The following is a 14,743-nucleotide window of genomic DNA, read 5'->3' on the forward strand; positions in this document are numbered from 1 at the left end:
TCAAGAAAATTAGATTTAAACAATAAGACTAAAAGTGTTGAGCTATATAACAATAATTCGTTTTCTGTCTATAAATATATCAAAACAGTTGTTCCCTTGTTTATTAAAAAAAGGAAATATTAAAGTGTCTTTGGCGTTTCCATGGTTTCTACAAAACAAAGCGGAAACTGAGGGTATCGCGGGTATGACAATTGACAGGCGACTCCTCACACGTCCCGGAGTCTTGGTTAAAATTGCAATTTTCTCACGATTTATAAATGGTTGGAAATATTTGGGATACTGTAAGTACTCAAGTGAACAAAATATATAACACTGGCCTAGTAGTTTTTGGATATTTTACTGCAAAATTCTTACATATTGCACCTTTAAGCAACTGTTTTCAACACTGATAACAATTATAAATGTTTCTTGAGCAGCAAATCATCATATTAGAATGATTTCTGAAGGATCATGTGACACTGAAGACTGGAGGAATGATGCTGAAAATTCAGCTTTTCCATCACAAGAATAAATTACATTTTAAAATATATTAAAATAGAAAAAATAGTTATTTTAAATTGTAATAATATTTCACAATATTACCGTTTTTACTGTATTTTTGACCAAATAAATGCAGCCTTTCTTTCAAAAACATTTAAAAAAAATCTTACTGACACCAAACTTTTGAACGATATTTTTAGCAAATTAAATACTTATTACACATAATAATTGCAAAGTGGACCCTTTTATCTGCTGATAAATCAAAAAGGGTCAAAGATAGGCTGATATATTGTTCTATCACTATTATTGACAATTATCTTAACCGTGTTGGTTCTGTCCAACATCTTGGATGAACTTTTTTACTAAATTTCTTGTCTTTTTTATGAATGAAACATTTGATGCTGCAAAAGCCTTGTCAGGAATGCACCTAAGATGCCTTAAAATACTGTATTGGTAGGCAGCTCAATAGACTTGAAACGTCTGAACATAAAAATGTAAAAAAAAAAAAAAACTATAAAGAGAGAGACAGAGACACACAAACGTACCACATTGTACAGGCCAATGCACCACCGTTCAAACAGGATCTGCCCAGAGAAACCATTTACAAACGCAAACCAAAGCTGTGGGAAAAAGAGGTGGAAGTGTGTTAAAAATACATAAGTGAAGATAACCAATACTGTGATAAAGAGAGGACACTAAAAAAAAAGAAAAGATGAGCAACATGGAAACCTTCTAGCAGAGTGCTTTCGGACAACATCAAACTCAAGGTATAGGTCAGTTCATACAAACAAAAGCCTACACACACACTCATACACATGTACATTTGCTGTCCATCCCCCACAATGTCTCTGCTATGAAGACAAAGATAGTCTGTGAACTTTGACCTTTAAAGCTCTCCTTTGCTGGAAGCTAATCCTCAGCAAGACCCCCAAAACACCCCTTTCCCCTAAACACATGGACAGATGTGCACAGACAATCGCATTCCAAAAATATAGAGACATCTAAACATTTAACCTTTAACCAGATATTCCCGTAACACACACCCACCCACATCAGCACACAGTCCAACACACAGAGGCCGAGTCCTCAGGGGGGATGAGGGGGGCATGTTTCTGCACCTGCTGCCATTTTAGGGGGTGGCACAGCTGACAAATGCTCCACCGGGCAGCATGGTGACCCTGTCAGTAAAGCTCACACTCTACCTAGCGCACACACACACACACACACACACACGCACACACTTACACAGCTCTCGGATGACAGTGTATCTGGTATGCAGTTTTGAACTAGAAGGAACCAGCCACTATAGATAGGGGTCAGCGGCTCTTTGTCTGTGACTGCGAGTGGGTGTGTGTGTATGTGTGTGTGTGCGTGATGGAAAGCAGAGACTAGAGGGGGCATCTCATTTATCACTGTCAAACACTTCCATAAACAGCTGCAAGCAGTCTACTTAATGTACGCAAAGGTGTCTGTGTAAAAAAAAGGCAAAATGAGTGAAAAAAAGAGTATAAGCATGTTTGTGTGTGTGTGTGTGGATAAGGGCTCATTTGATGACTGTCTTTAAAAAGTGATCTGAACTCATACCATGTAAGTACAACACACTCCAAAGGCAAAACTACGTTGTTTAAATGCAGCATGTGCAAAGAATGCAATGACTATGTAACTTTAAGTATGGGAACAATAACAAAGCCTTACAGCTTTCAGTGCATAGAAAAACAAAAAGAAAGAGGGCATAACTTCGTATACCTTTCTTATTAAAAGAGGTAATAACAGAAGAATTTGTAAAATGTAAAGCATTACATTGTAAATAATCACAAAATAATTATATTGCAATCTAATGACTTGTTTGCACTAAAAATAGTTTTGTTTTTTTTACTCAAATTACAGATATAAGGTAACCAAAATACAACTTATTTAATAACATATATTAACTACAAAGTTAATAATGGCTATTATTGTTCAATAAATAATATTTTATATTATAATGTTGCCGTACTTGGTATTAGACATGGTCTTTATGTTAATGATGGGGATTTATCAACGACTTCAGTGCAGGTTACTATAGTTATGCCAGTAGGTGGCGGCAAGGACTGTAAACTGTAAAAGTCAGTAAACTATTCATTAAAAAAATGCTGATTTATTCTGGAACGAAGCAAGGTTGTAAACAAGGAAATTATTTTAACTTTGAATAACACCTTATAAGGCGCAACCGACATGCAAAGCGGTTCCGGGGTAGGGATGTGCAACGATTAATCGCGATTAATCGTTTGCAAAATAAAAGTCTGTGTTTACGTAATATATCTGTGTGTTCTGTGTATAATAATTATGTATATATAAATACAGACATGTATATATTTAAGAAAAATGTTAAATTTATATATAATATATTTATATTTATATGTAATATAAAATATATATAAATATATATATTTATTTAAACATGCATATATTTCTTAAATATATACATGTATGTGTGTGTATTTGTATATACATAATTATTATACACAGAACACACACATATATTACGTAAACACAGACTTTTATTTTGCAAACGATTAATCGCAATTAATCGTTGCACATCCCTATTCCGGGGTGAAGCTGAATCTGATGCTTCACTTCAAAAAGATCAATCCATTAACCAGCTCTGTCCCAGTCATGGGAAATCCCCTTAACCATTGAAAGGATACTATGACAAAGATATCGCTTTCCTCATTCAAAATGATTTTTTCCCCATGAATATATGATTGACCTGAAGAATTAAAGCTGTATCATATACTTGGAAATATATGAATATCACCACGCCTGTAGCCATGCGAAATGGTTTTGTATCTATATCAGACGGGCTGCAGTGTTCATTTGCATGAAAAAAAAAGGAATGTGTTTTTTTCCGAAAAAATTAAACACTAATTTCATAAATATCGTCATTCAATAATTCAAGCAAGTATGGCTGTTTGAGAGTTTAAAAAAAGTCAAATTCAAGTAGTTTAAGTACCAACCCTGTCTCTAAAGAGTTCATTTCTCACACAAAGCATGAAACGCATTGTATTAAAAAAAGAGCAGCATGAATCATTCACATGACCTTTTGTGTTTCAAAGCAGAAAGAAAAAAATATGGATTTGATTTGAAACATATTGACATGTGATGAGAGAATTTTCATGTTTGAGTGAACTGCCCCTTTAAAAGTCTCACACACACTTGATAGCAATTAATGTACGCACCTCTATGATGTACAGAACCACATTCTTATAGAAACAGTACAGGATACATTTGGTGACCCGGTTGTAACTCCAAGCCCCGTGAACCAGTAAAAGCTTCTCCAGGTATGAGAACTAAAGAGAAAGAGGTTGAGAGAAGAATTAGTTTGCCCGCAGGAACACATGTGAACCATTACTGCAGGAGCAGCTACCCGGATACAACAGCGCTGTGGGCAGAAGACTGCTGTGTGTTGTGTGTTGTGGTAGTGTAATTATGGTTTTAAGGATGAGATGTGTGTGTGTGTGTGACAGAGTCACAGAATAATGAATTACATGAGTGTGTGTGTCAGACCTGAGCTATAGAGTAGTCGGATGAGTTGGTGGCCTGCATGCCCTCATTCCCACTTATGCCCACTCCCACGTGTGCCGTCTGTATCATGCCCACATCGTTGGCTCCGTCTCCGATAGCCAGTGTGATGGCCTTCACATGCTTCTTCACCATGTCCACAATCTCTGACTTCTGCAGCGGAGACACCCTGAAAGAAAAATATGACAAAGGTCAGTCTTTTATGTTGCATATCAGGAAACAAACACTATGCAAATTTACAATTTTCTTAAATATGTTTTATAATGTGCATCAATAGGCAATGTCATGAAATTGATGTTGTCATCAGACAGCAACAAAGAAGTGTAAAGTGACCAAGAGATCCGGTGTCATGAACAATTTAGAAGTTTGAGCTTCTTTTGACCTTATTTGATTAACTCTTTGTATGTGCGCTGATCAATGTTTATAAGTGAATAACATATAATAAGTTCATCATATAAAGAGATTGTCTCTTCATAAGATTTGGATTAAACTGCTCAATTTACATAGATTACATTTACCATGTCTTTTTATACTTTTTTTTAATCCATGAAACTTTTAGTTGCATGGGTCAATGGATGGGAGAATATAAAAAAAAAGAACATCTTTATGTTTTTTTTTTTTTTTAATTTAGCTTACAGTATGTTTTGCAAGCTAACCACTCAGTGTACCAGCTTCTGCTCCTTCACGTGTAATCAGAAATTTCCCACTTCTGAAGTTGTGATTACAATCTTGTCGCATTCAAGTGCTTTGTTGTTGGAAAGAACAGGAATCATGGAGGACACCAGGTGTATTCTAGCTTATCTATTGGGAAAATCTTATTAAAGCCATTATTATATTTGGCATCTCATTCACTGACAACTATATAAACAATCGCCGCACTATCTAGATAGTCAGCTTGCTGACAATTCTGGATTTTTGGTCAAATGCAAGCTATTTTGTTCTGCATAAAACATAAAATACACTTCAAATGATCATTAATATATGAAAATATGCACTACTTTAATGACAAGACAAGGAGATGTAGCTGTTGTGGAAAAAATTTATAAAGAATACCAGTCACAGCAGAAATCGTTCTCCACTCATATTTGCGATAATTTCGTGAAGGCAGCATTAGCATACTGAACCACTAACCAATTAAGCCTTCTACCTCAGTCTATATCATAAACACGTCCAAATATACATTTTATAAGCAGTGTTTGGGAAAGTTACTTTTAAAAGTAATTGCATTACAATATTGCGTTACTCCTTAAAAAAGTAACTAATTGTGTTACTTAGTTACTTTTTATGAAAAGTAATGCGTTACGTTACTTTTTCTCACCTTGTTTGTTTTTTCATTAACAAAAAAAGTTCTATTTTTGGCAAATATTAAGGCTCTTTCACACCAAAAGTGAAATGAATAAGCCTCAGGCTGAAGGAAATGCATATTTATGCCTGTACAGTAGAGGGCGCAGCTCAAACAAACCTTTCAGATATGCTGCTATTCTGGATTAAAGAAGAAAAGGATACAGGAACATTCTTATTTCTAAATCTAATTTAAAGTAATTTTTGCTTATTAGTATGATTGGATCACTGAAGGTCAGCAGCAAAGACATTAGTTAATAAAGTGAGATTAAATACATAAAGTATATTTGTGTAATTTAATATAGTTAATTTTTGCAGGTTTGCGTAAAATTTTTTAAAAAGTTTGTATTCATTTTGAGGAATACTGAATGTTTTTGTGCAATTGATATGAGTAAATGTATGTTCGCATTTAGTCTAGAACTACAATAACCATCATATTCACACAGTGCACACAATGCCTCTGCACTTACAGTACCTCCTTTCTCTCAACATGGGGACAGGAGAGCTGTCGGCCAATAAATGTGAAAAAGTAACTTGCATTACTTATTTGAAAAAGTAACAGATATTTTGTTGTAAATTTAAAAAGTAACTTCACCAGTTACTTGAAAAAAAGTAATCTGATTATGTAACTCAGGTTACTTGTAATACGTTACCCACAACACTGTTTATAAGTATTATACATTTTTGTTTTTGTTTTAGCAGACGTTACAAAAGGCTTCTTTTGGGGTCCTAGGCGCATTAGTTATTGCCATAACTACACAGTCTGGAACCAAAAAAAAGCATCTTTCCTTATTGACAGCCATTCAACATTAGCTGTATATTCTGATGAAATATGTCAAAGTAATTTGAAAAGAACTTTTTTTTGGACATTTACCGAGGTATTTTGAAGTAAACGTGCTATGGAACACAGTACCAAAACATCATGCTATAAAACAAAACATGGTGTCACTTTATTACTTTTTGTAAGGCCAGAAGTCATGTAATCATGAAACTATATTGTGCTCTGCTCTTTCTGCAAAATCTCCCAACGGAAGGTGTTGGATGCGATTTGGATTTCCAAGGAAAATTAATGATCATTGACACACATTTACATTTATTCATTTAGCAGCTGTTACACAAAAATCGAGAAATGCTACAGCACTAATACTTAATCAAAAGGAGACTGTAATATTAGAAGTGCTGCAATGCAAAGTTTCAAAGTTGGCCAGAAAAGTATGAGCTAGTATAGACACGTATGATCTCCCTAATATCGTGGGGATGGAATACTCATAAAAATCGAAAATCGAAAAGCCAAATCCTCCCCAAAGCACTTTCTCTTGTCATTATGTTGATCGATTCTACCCTTTTTCCACTATAACTCTATACCTCACACAATCACAGTGGGCTGGGGGGAGATCGGGGGCAGTAGGCAGATGAAAGGCGGGCTAATGTTCTTCATGGTGGAATTGAGCAGAAAATAAGAAGGTTAAAGCAGCTCTTTAAACAAACAGAGTGTGAACTCAGGAAACCGTGCATGAAACACACACGCAGATGCAAACTTTCTCTCCAACACACACACATTTGAGCTCCTCTCTGCTGGTTGTCTGTGGATGTGTGCAGTTCGGGACAGTGTGGGGGGTGCTGGAAGGGTCGGTTCAGTCGGTTTGTAGGGCCTTAGAGACCACAGTCCGGATATGGGCTTCATGCAACAGCAAGTCAATTACTCCCTCTCACAGATGGAAACACACTTTATTATCGAATCAGAACTGTCTGAAACTTACAGCACACTTATTTATATTCAGATTATGTTCAGATAAACATTTACAGTACTCAACAATGTGATGTGAATGACTGCATTGTCTACCTGTGTGTGAGAGTGTGTGTGAGTGTATAATGACAGTAAGTGAGTCATTAGTTTGACATTTGCACAGAGCTCAGTATATTACATTACCTCTGCACAGCCTCTCTGTTCTGGGAGCCAAGCGCTTATTTTCACCAGTTATTTAGTCACCCAGGGCAAGACACAACCTTTTAAAGACGCACACACATGCACTGCCACACGCAGTACACACACAAGCATGGCTGTTCAGTGCTAATGCCTGAATGAATACCCATAATAAATAAAAACCCCAGAGAAGATCTCTTTAATATCTTAAATGTTTCTCCTAGACAATAATGACATTATATGGATAGGAAACTGAGACTCATGTTTATGACGTTCTTATTTTTTCCTGAAAAACACCTACTAATCTTTCATGCGTCTCTAGAATTAGTCTACACGACACCGTTTTGGTAGCCTGACTTCGTCATACTCATATTCTAGGCAGAATGTGAGTCTGATACTGCTCCATTGCACTTGAATTATGGGGCGTGTCTTAACCGAACCAGTAAAAAAAAAAAAACTCTGCACTCAATTGGATAGACCTACAACCAATCAGAGCAACGCAGTAAGTGACGTATGTTGAACTTGTACTTAAACTTTTGCCGAATCCCGTTGGAAGGACGGCAAACACATCTTTCCCATCGACAAATGCCTTGATTGCGGTTCTTTGTTCGTCTTTTAAAATTAATGCGCTGTCGATTTCTTTTATTACAGACGTGATAGCGGAATCTAAACATCTTACTTCTCCAGCTGCAGTCATCGTTGGTGAAAACCTATTCAACCCAAGCGCTCTTTGATGACGTGGGTGGTTACGTAACCGCAGATAGCCTGTCCGTCATCGATTAAAGCCCGCCCTGGCAATTTGATTGGCTCGGCCTTCTGGGAGCCGAGCATAATTACTCCACAATGGATCGAGTCCAGACCGAACTTCCCGTCCAAAAAATGTTGTGGGCGGGGTTCGGGCTGGCACCCAGGCTACCGTTTTGGTGGCACGAAAATGCAAAGTTTTGAAATCGGGCAAGTTTTTGAAAACGATACCGTTAACGTCTCTGTGTAAACCACAAAACAAGAATTTGTGAAATCGGTGACATCGCCATCTACTGGCCTGGCATAATACAGCGTTTTTAGTCATTTTCACTGATCCTTGTAAACAAGGATCATTGACAACATTGTTGTCTGTATGCAAAAAAAAGTAAAGGAAAAACATTTCTGTTTTTAGTACATCGTTGTTGTGTAAACATACCCTTAAACTGTGCTCAGATTAGCCAAGATAGTAAAGTTCTGCTTTCAATGTCGATTTCAATTTGAACTCAAACATTTCTCATCAAAATCTTCCAAATTATCTGAGCTATATCATTTAAATTAATGTTATATTTTTATATTCACATTAACTCTACATTCTTCCTGTATGTCAACAAGGGATATACTGTACAAAAAAAAAAAAAAAAAAATTTATAAAAATTTGGGACCAAAAATTATTCAGACACTTTGACCTGAACATGTTTTGTTTAAGTGTTATCTTATATAATTAAGATCATTTTTTTCTGACACAGTTTAACTCTGAGATCTTGTCATAATTAATTACCATTTTTTTAAACTATAGTGAATAAACTATAATGTGTCTGAATAAATTTTGGATTTTGGTTTGACTGTATTTTATATATATAATTTTTTTTTTATTATATATAAAATAAATAAAGAATATTAAATACACATATATCTTTATATTGCAAGCCTTAATATTAAATATTGTGTATAATAGTAAGTGTATAATACTGTAAAAATATGTAAAAAAAATTACTATACTGTATATACATATAATTATAAAATACACTGAATATTGTATATAATATGTAAAGTACAAAGTATATTAAATACTATATTATATTTTTATATTATACAAATAAAATAATAAATAAATAATACATTATAAATAAACAGTATATTGCATATAACATATACTGTAAAAAAAATATGTAAAGAATAATTACTGTAAATATATAATACTGAAATACATCACAGTTATCGTGACCGAGATGCTGCCATAAAATTGTATTGCCTCTGCTGATTCACCCCTAGTGTCAATATTTTGTTCCTATTTTTATTTCTCTAAAAATACTGCATTAATTCTTCCAAACTGAAGTGCAACATCTGAGCAATGGCTTCTGGGTTTATCATTAGCTTGTGTATTAAGGCAGTGATGGCAGCTGATACATTTGTGGGGATGTTTTTGTGTGTTTTTGTCTGTATACCTGCAGCATATGACAGCCTTGCAAGACAGCGCAAGGTCGAGGAAGGCCTGACGCACTTCGAAAGAGAGGGCGTATTTGAGCGTTTGTCCGTCTATGATGAGCGCCAATTCATTCTCCTTCCTCAGAGAGTCACCCAGTGAGGAGCAATGAGCTGTTAGTGTGGCCCTGGTAGCCTGGGAAGCAAGAAAGGGAGAAAATTTATAGCCACACATACTAAAAACCCCTAAATATATTCCAATACATTCATATTTGTCAATTTTTACAGTTTAATTTCTATACCATGTCCATAGCTATATAAAAGCACTTCAATTCCTTCCTGAGAAACATGCCAGAACACATTTATTTCTCTAACACAACACTTCTCACGCACACACATGGATCACACACACATATCAGAGCAAGAGCGTAATGCCAAAGGAAGTTGAAGGGGATGTTTTAAGTGGTGTCATTGGGGCTGTTAGCGCTACAATCTCTCTCGCACACACACACCTGTTACACATCATCCTGTCACCCGAGACACTCTAAGCCCTTAAAGGACTCAAAAGCATGAACTGTTGGCCAACAAGAACTTTATATGGAGAGAGAGAGAGTTAGAAATATGATAAAGGATGGAGGGGGAAGAGAAAGAAAAGGAAAGTTTGTCAAGTTTTTGTCAAGAACTTTGATGTTAGCTAGTAGGTATTTTATAAAAACAACAGATGTCTATTGGTATGTCCGCATTTAGACAAATGTGTGAGACAAAAAGACATGGACAGAGAAAAAGTGAAGGTGAAATATATGCGTGCGTGTTTATTGAATTGTGGTTGCAGGCGGTTTTTGATAGAGATCTTGATAATGGAGACAGAATCACTAATAGAGAAAACAAACATCCTTCATTCTGTAACGAGAACCATGTGGACGACGCAGCACGCAACAAGGCACGGCGCTGGCGGCCACACACGCATACGCACACAAACATACATGAACGCAGCTGTTGAAGTCTCTGTCAGCACTACGACAGCCTTCGTGTAACACAGAGGATGAATTCACTCCATACTGCCGACTCCAATCAATATCTTACTGAAACGATTGACTTGTTCCAAAACTTAGCGAGCTGCCTACATAAGTAGTAATTTAAGGCATTATATCAGTGCTTTAGATGCAAAGACTGTTCTAACGAATTATGTTACCTCTTAAGATATTTTTGTAGCTACATTTTACCCTCCCAGAATGCACTGTGCTGCCCTTATGAAAAAGAAGTGTACAGGTATATTTTTAAAAACTGAAGTAAAAAGAAACTTAAGAGTACTCGAAGAACATGACTATGTTTTTGAACACTTCAATACCATTTTATGAAGTACACTTTGTAATAATGTCAAATTAAAATTTTTACTTTAAAGTACATTTACTTTAAAAGTAACATGATCATGTTTTTAATAATCTTGTTTTAAATTACACTTATTTTTTTACTAACAAATTAAAGCACATTTAAAGCACTTGATTATAATTTTAAACTGTAGTGTGTTATTCGATATTACATTTTAATGTTAAAGGTGCCCAAGAATGCTTTTTCACAAGATGTAATATAAGTCTAAGGTGTCCCCTGAATGTGTCTGTGAAGTTTCAGCTCAAAATACCCCATAGATTTTTTTTAATTAATTTTTTTAACTGCCTATTTTGGGGCATCATTAACTATGCACTGATTTTTTCAGCGCGCCGCCCCTTTAATTCGCGTGCTCCCTGCCACACGAGCTCTGGATTATATTACAGCACATTTACAAAGTTCACACAGCTAATATAACCCTCAAATGGATCTTTACAAGATGTTCATCATGCATGCTGCATGCATGCTTCGAATTATGTGAGTAAAGTATTTATTTTGATGTTTATATTTGATTCTCTATGAGTTTGAGGCTGTGATCCGTGGCTAACGGCTAATGCTACACTGTTGGAGAGATTTATAAAGAATGAAGTTGTGTTTATGAATTATACAGACTGCAAGTGTTTAAAAATTAAAATAGCGACGGCTCTTTTCTCCATGAATACAGTAAGAAACGATGGTAACTTTAACCACATTTAACAGTACATTAGCAACATGCTAACGAAACATTTAGAAACACAATTTACAAATATCACTAAAAATATCATGCTATCATGGATCATGTCAGTTATTATCGCTCCATCTGCCATTTTCGCTGTTGTTCTTGCTTACCTAGTCTGTTGATTCACCTGTGCAGATCCAGACGTTACTGGCTGCCTTTGTCTAATGCCTTTCATAATGTTGGGAACATGGGCTGGCATATGCAAATATTGGGGCGTACACCCCGACTGTTACGTAATAGTCGGTGTTATGTTGAGATCCGCGTGTTTTCCGGAAGTCTTTTAAACAAATGAGATTTACATAAGAAAGAGAAAGCAATGGAGTTTGAAACTCAATGTATGTCTTTTCCATCTACTAAACTCTTGTTATTCAACTATGCCAAGGTAAATTCAAATTTTGAATCTAGGGCACCTTTAATATATTTTAAATGTACTAACTGCAATTCAATTTAAATACCTGGCATACAAGTTTAAATAGAAATGACATTAAAGTTTATTAAATTACCATGAAATTACCAAGCTTTACGAATCTTTTGTTTCGAATCAGTGGTTCGGAGCGTGTATCTAACTGCTACAACAGACGTGATTTCAGTAAGAGGCTTTGTTACGTCATAAGTGTTTCAAAACATTTCGAAATTTCAATGGTTCACGTGACTTTGGCAGTTTGATAAACGCTCCGAACCACTGATTCGAAACAAAAGATTCGTAAAGCTTCATAAAGCAGTGTTTTGAAATCGCCCATCAATAGATATTGTTGATTAAAGTCATTATTTAGTTTTTTTTGGCACACAGAAAGTATTCTCATCGCTTCATAACATTAAGGTTGAACCACTGTAGTCACATGAACAGTTTTAAATAAATCTTTAGTACCTTTCTGGGCACTGAAAGTGTTATCTTATCTTGTTATAATTATCTTGCCATCAATGGAGGCCTCACTGAGCCATCGAATTTTATCAAAAATATCTTAATTTGTGTTCGAAGAAGAATGAAGGTCTTACGGGTGTGGAACAACATGAGGGTGAGTAATTAATGACATAATTTTCATTTTTGGGTAAACTAACCCTTTAAGTGTTAAAAAAACAATACATTCAGCTCGCACTTCAGTATAAAGATAAGTATATATTTTAAAGTACAATATTTCCATAAGTACTATTATTAAAATTTGCTCTTTTTCACAAGAAAGATCTCAGTGCAAAAAAAAATAATCAAGTGAGATTTCATTCAACACAAAAAATAATATTGTATTTAATATTTGTCTGTATTTGTATGCTAATGATGATTATTGAATCGTTAGCTTAGCAACATGCTAGCACCAATCTATTTAAACTAATCGCAAGTTAAGTCTCATGTGTGGACGTGTGGTGCACTATTTATGTTTCTGTCTATGTAGAGCATTCCAAGGTGGTTAGGATGTTCCCTCAGAAGGCAGCTGTCTATGTAGGCAGTAGGAAACGAAGCAGTTCGATAGGTTTCGGAACACAGTTTATAGCGGAGCTGAGATCAACCATCAAGATTCCTGAGTAACTAGAGCTCATCTCCTCTCCTCAGCTCAACCCGAACATGTTTTGCCTGTGTGTGTTTATCTTTTCATTCAGGAATTCCTGTTTGCTTTCACCTTTCCCAAGAAAACATGAGGGAAAGAAATGGATCAACTGAGTGCTGAAAGTCAAAGCATTTGTGCGTGTGTCTTAATGTGTAAACAGCGGCCTAAGAAAACTGCTACTGGTAATTCATTACCGACTAAATCTCCCAGCTAACTCAGTTTATTATTAAAAACAGCTCTTTCTTTTCCACTCTCTCCATTAGACACTCACGGCTGGTTTGATTTAGTATTAACTTCAGAGAGGATGTGTCAATGTGTCTCTCACCAGGGTGTGAGTTTATAAATCTTTATCTGTGACTAACAGGACTGTTTGCACAACTTATTTATTTAACAATTAAATTACCACATTAATGACCTTCTAAATGTTTGTGTATGAGCGGGTGCGTGAGTTTGTGTGCGTTAGAGCAATTAGCTTTGCATTGGAGTAAACATCCTAATATTCCAACACAGAGGCGCTAATAAGCCTGAAGAACGTGCCAGTCAAACCTCTCACTATCACGGCTGCCAGCGTCGTGTCCATGGGAACCGCCAACAGTCACTAAATCTTAATCCTTGGGCAAACCACATACATACTGAACGCAGAATTCACCCTGCATTAATGCAAACTCAAGCCATACAGTTTTACTGACCATAACCTTGCCAATACTTCAGGACAAGGGTTCCCAACCAGTGGGCCAGGGCTGATTTAAAATGATTTACAATAAAACAAAACGAGCATTAAAATATGCCAAAACAACTACAAATCAAGATGTTTCTTATTTTAATTCACTCCATCAATAAATGTTTTCTTTTTCTTTAAAGAACCAGGATTACCATAGTCTTGAAAAACCTGAGTATAGCCTAATTTTAAAAGGTTTATTTATATATATACGGAAAAGTCTTGTAAATTAATAAAAACGTAATGACTCCAACAATCTCCATAGGAATTAACTTAATAAACTCCATAGGCATTTTATAAATTTTTATACATACAAATACAAAAGGAATATCCTACAAAATATTTTATCAGGTAGAAATTGCGAGTCAAAAATATTTGTCAAAATCTTTATCCTTAATCCTTATGCAGTAATTCATAAACGACTTAAAGTCATGGGACCTTTAAATATCGTTGTGGACAATAGGGAGCCTTGGAGTCAAAAAGGTTGAGAAACACTGCTTTAGGAAAATAAATAAATAATGCAAGACTAGTACTGTATGCATGTATAAATAAAAAAATTAAATGGTAAACTTTACAAAAAGATTGTTAATGCTAATGTATAATACTGCGGTTCAATATTCATTCATAATACATTAATGTTAATCTTTAAAACAGAAAATTTACTACAAAAAAATTACATTAGTAAATGTGTAATTTTAAAATATATATATATTTTTTTAAATATGTAAGAGTACAACAATAAAAATATACAACTTTAGTCTAGATTTACATACAAAAAATTGTCTAATTATTATTCATCATATTTAAATGAAAGATTAGAACGTTACTTAAAATATCTGGTAAATAAATAAATAATATGCAAAACTAGTACTAGTTTCTCCCAAATTACGTGGGATGCAGCCATGTGC

The 14,743-nt window shown here is 35.1% G+C and overlaps 1 protein-coding gene across 10 annotated transcripts in view; it reads right to left on the bottom strand.

Annotated features, from left to right (window-relative positions):
- atp8a2 (ATPase phospholipid transporting 8A2) overlaps nucleotides 1-14,743 on the bottom strand; it is a 79,840-nt gene that overhangs the window by 20,320 nt on the left and 44,777 nt on the right. For all 10 annotated transcript variants that reach the window (XM_048174000.1, XM_048174004.1, XM_048174002.1 and 7 more), the window contains 4 exons: nucleotides 9,496-9,668; nucleotides 4,027-4,210; nucleotides 3,699-3,809; nucleotides 1,026-1,100 (listed from right to left, as the gene is read on the bottom strand). In XM_048174000.1, coding sequence (XP_048029957.1) covers nucleotides 1,026-1,100; nucleotides 3,699-3,809; nucleotides 4,027-4,210; nucleotides 9,496-9,668 — 543 coding nt within the window. The remainder of the gene's footprint in view (nucleotides 1-1,025; nucleotides 1,101-3,698; nucleotides 3,810-4,026; nucleotides 4,211-9,495; nucleotides 9,669-14,743) is intronic.

Source organism: Megalobrama amblycephala, linkage group LG22 (assembly GCF_018812025.1).
Source record: "Megalobrama amblycephala isolate DHTTF-2021 linkage group LG22, ASM1881202v1, whole genome shotgun sequence".
Lineage (NCBI taxonomy): Eukaryota > Metazoa > Chordata > Actinopteri > Cypriniformes > Xenocyprididae > Megalobrama > Megalobrama amblycephala.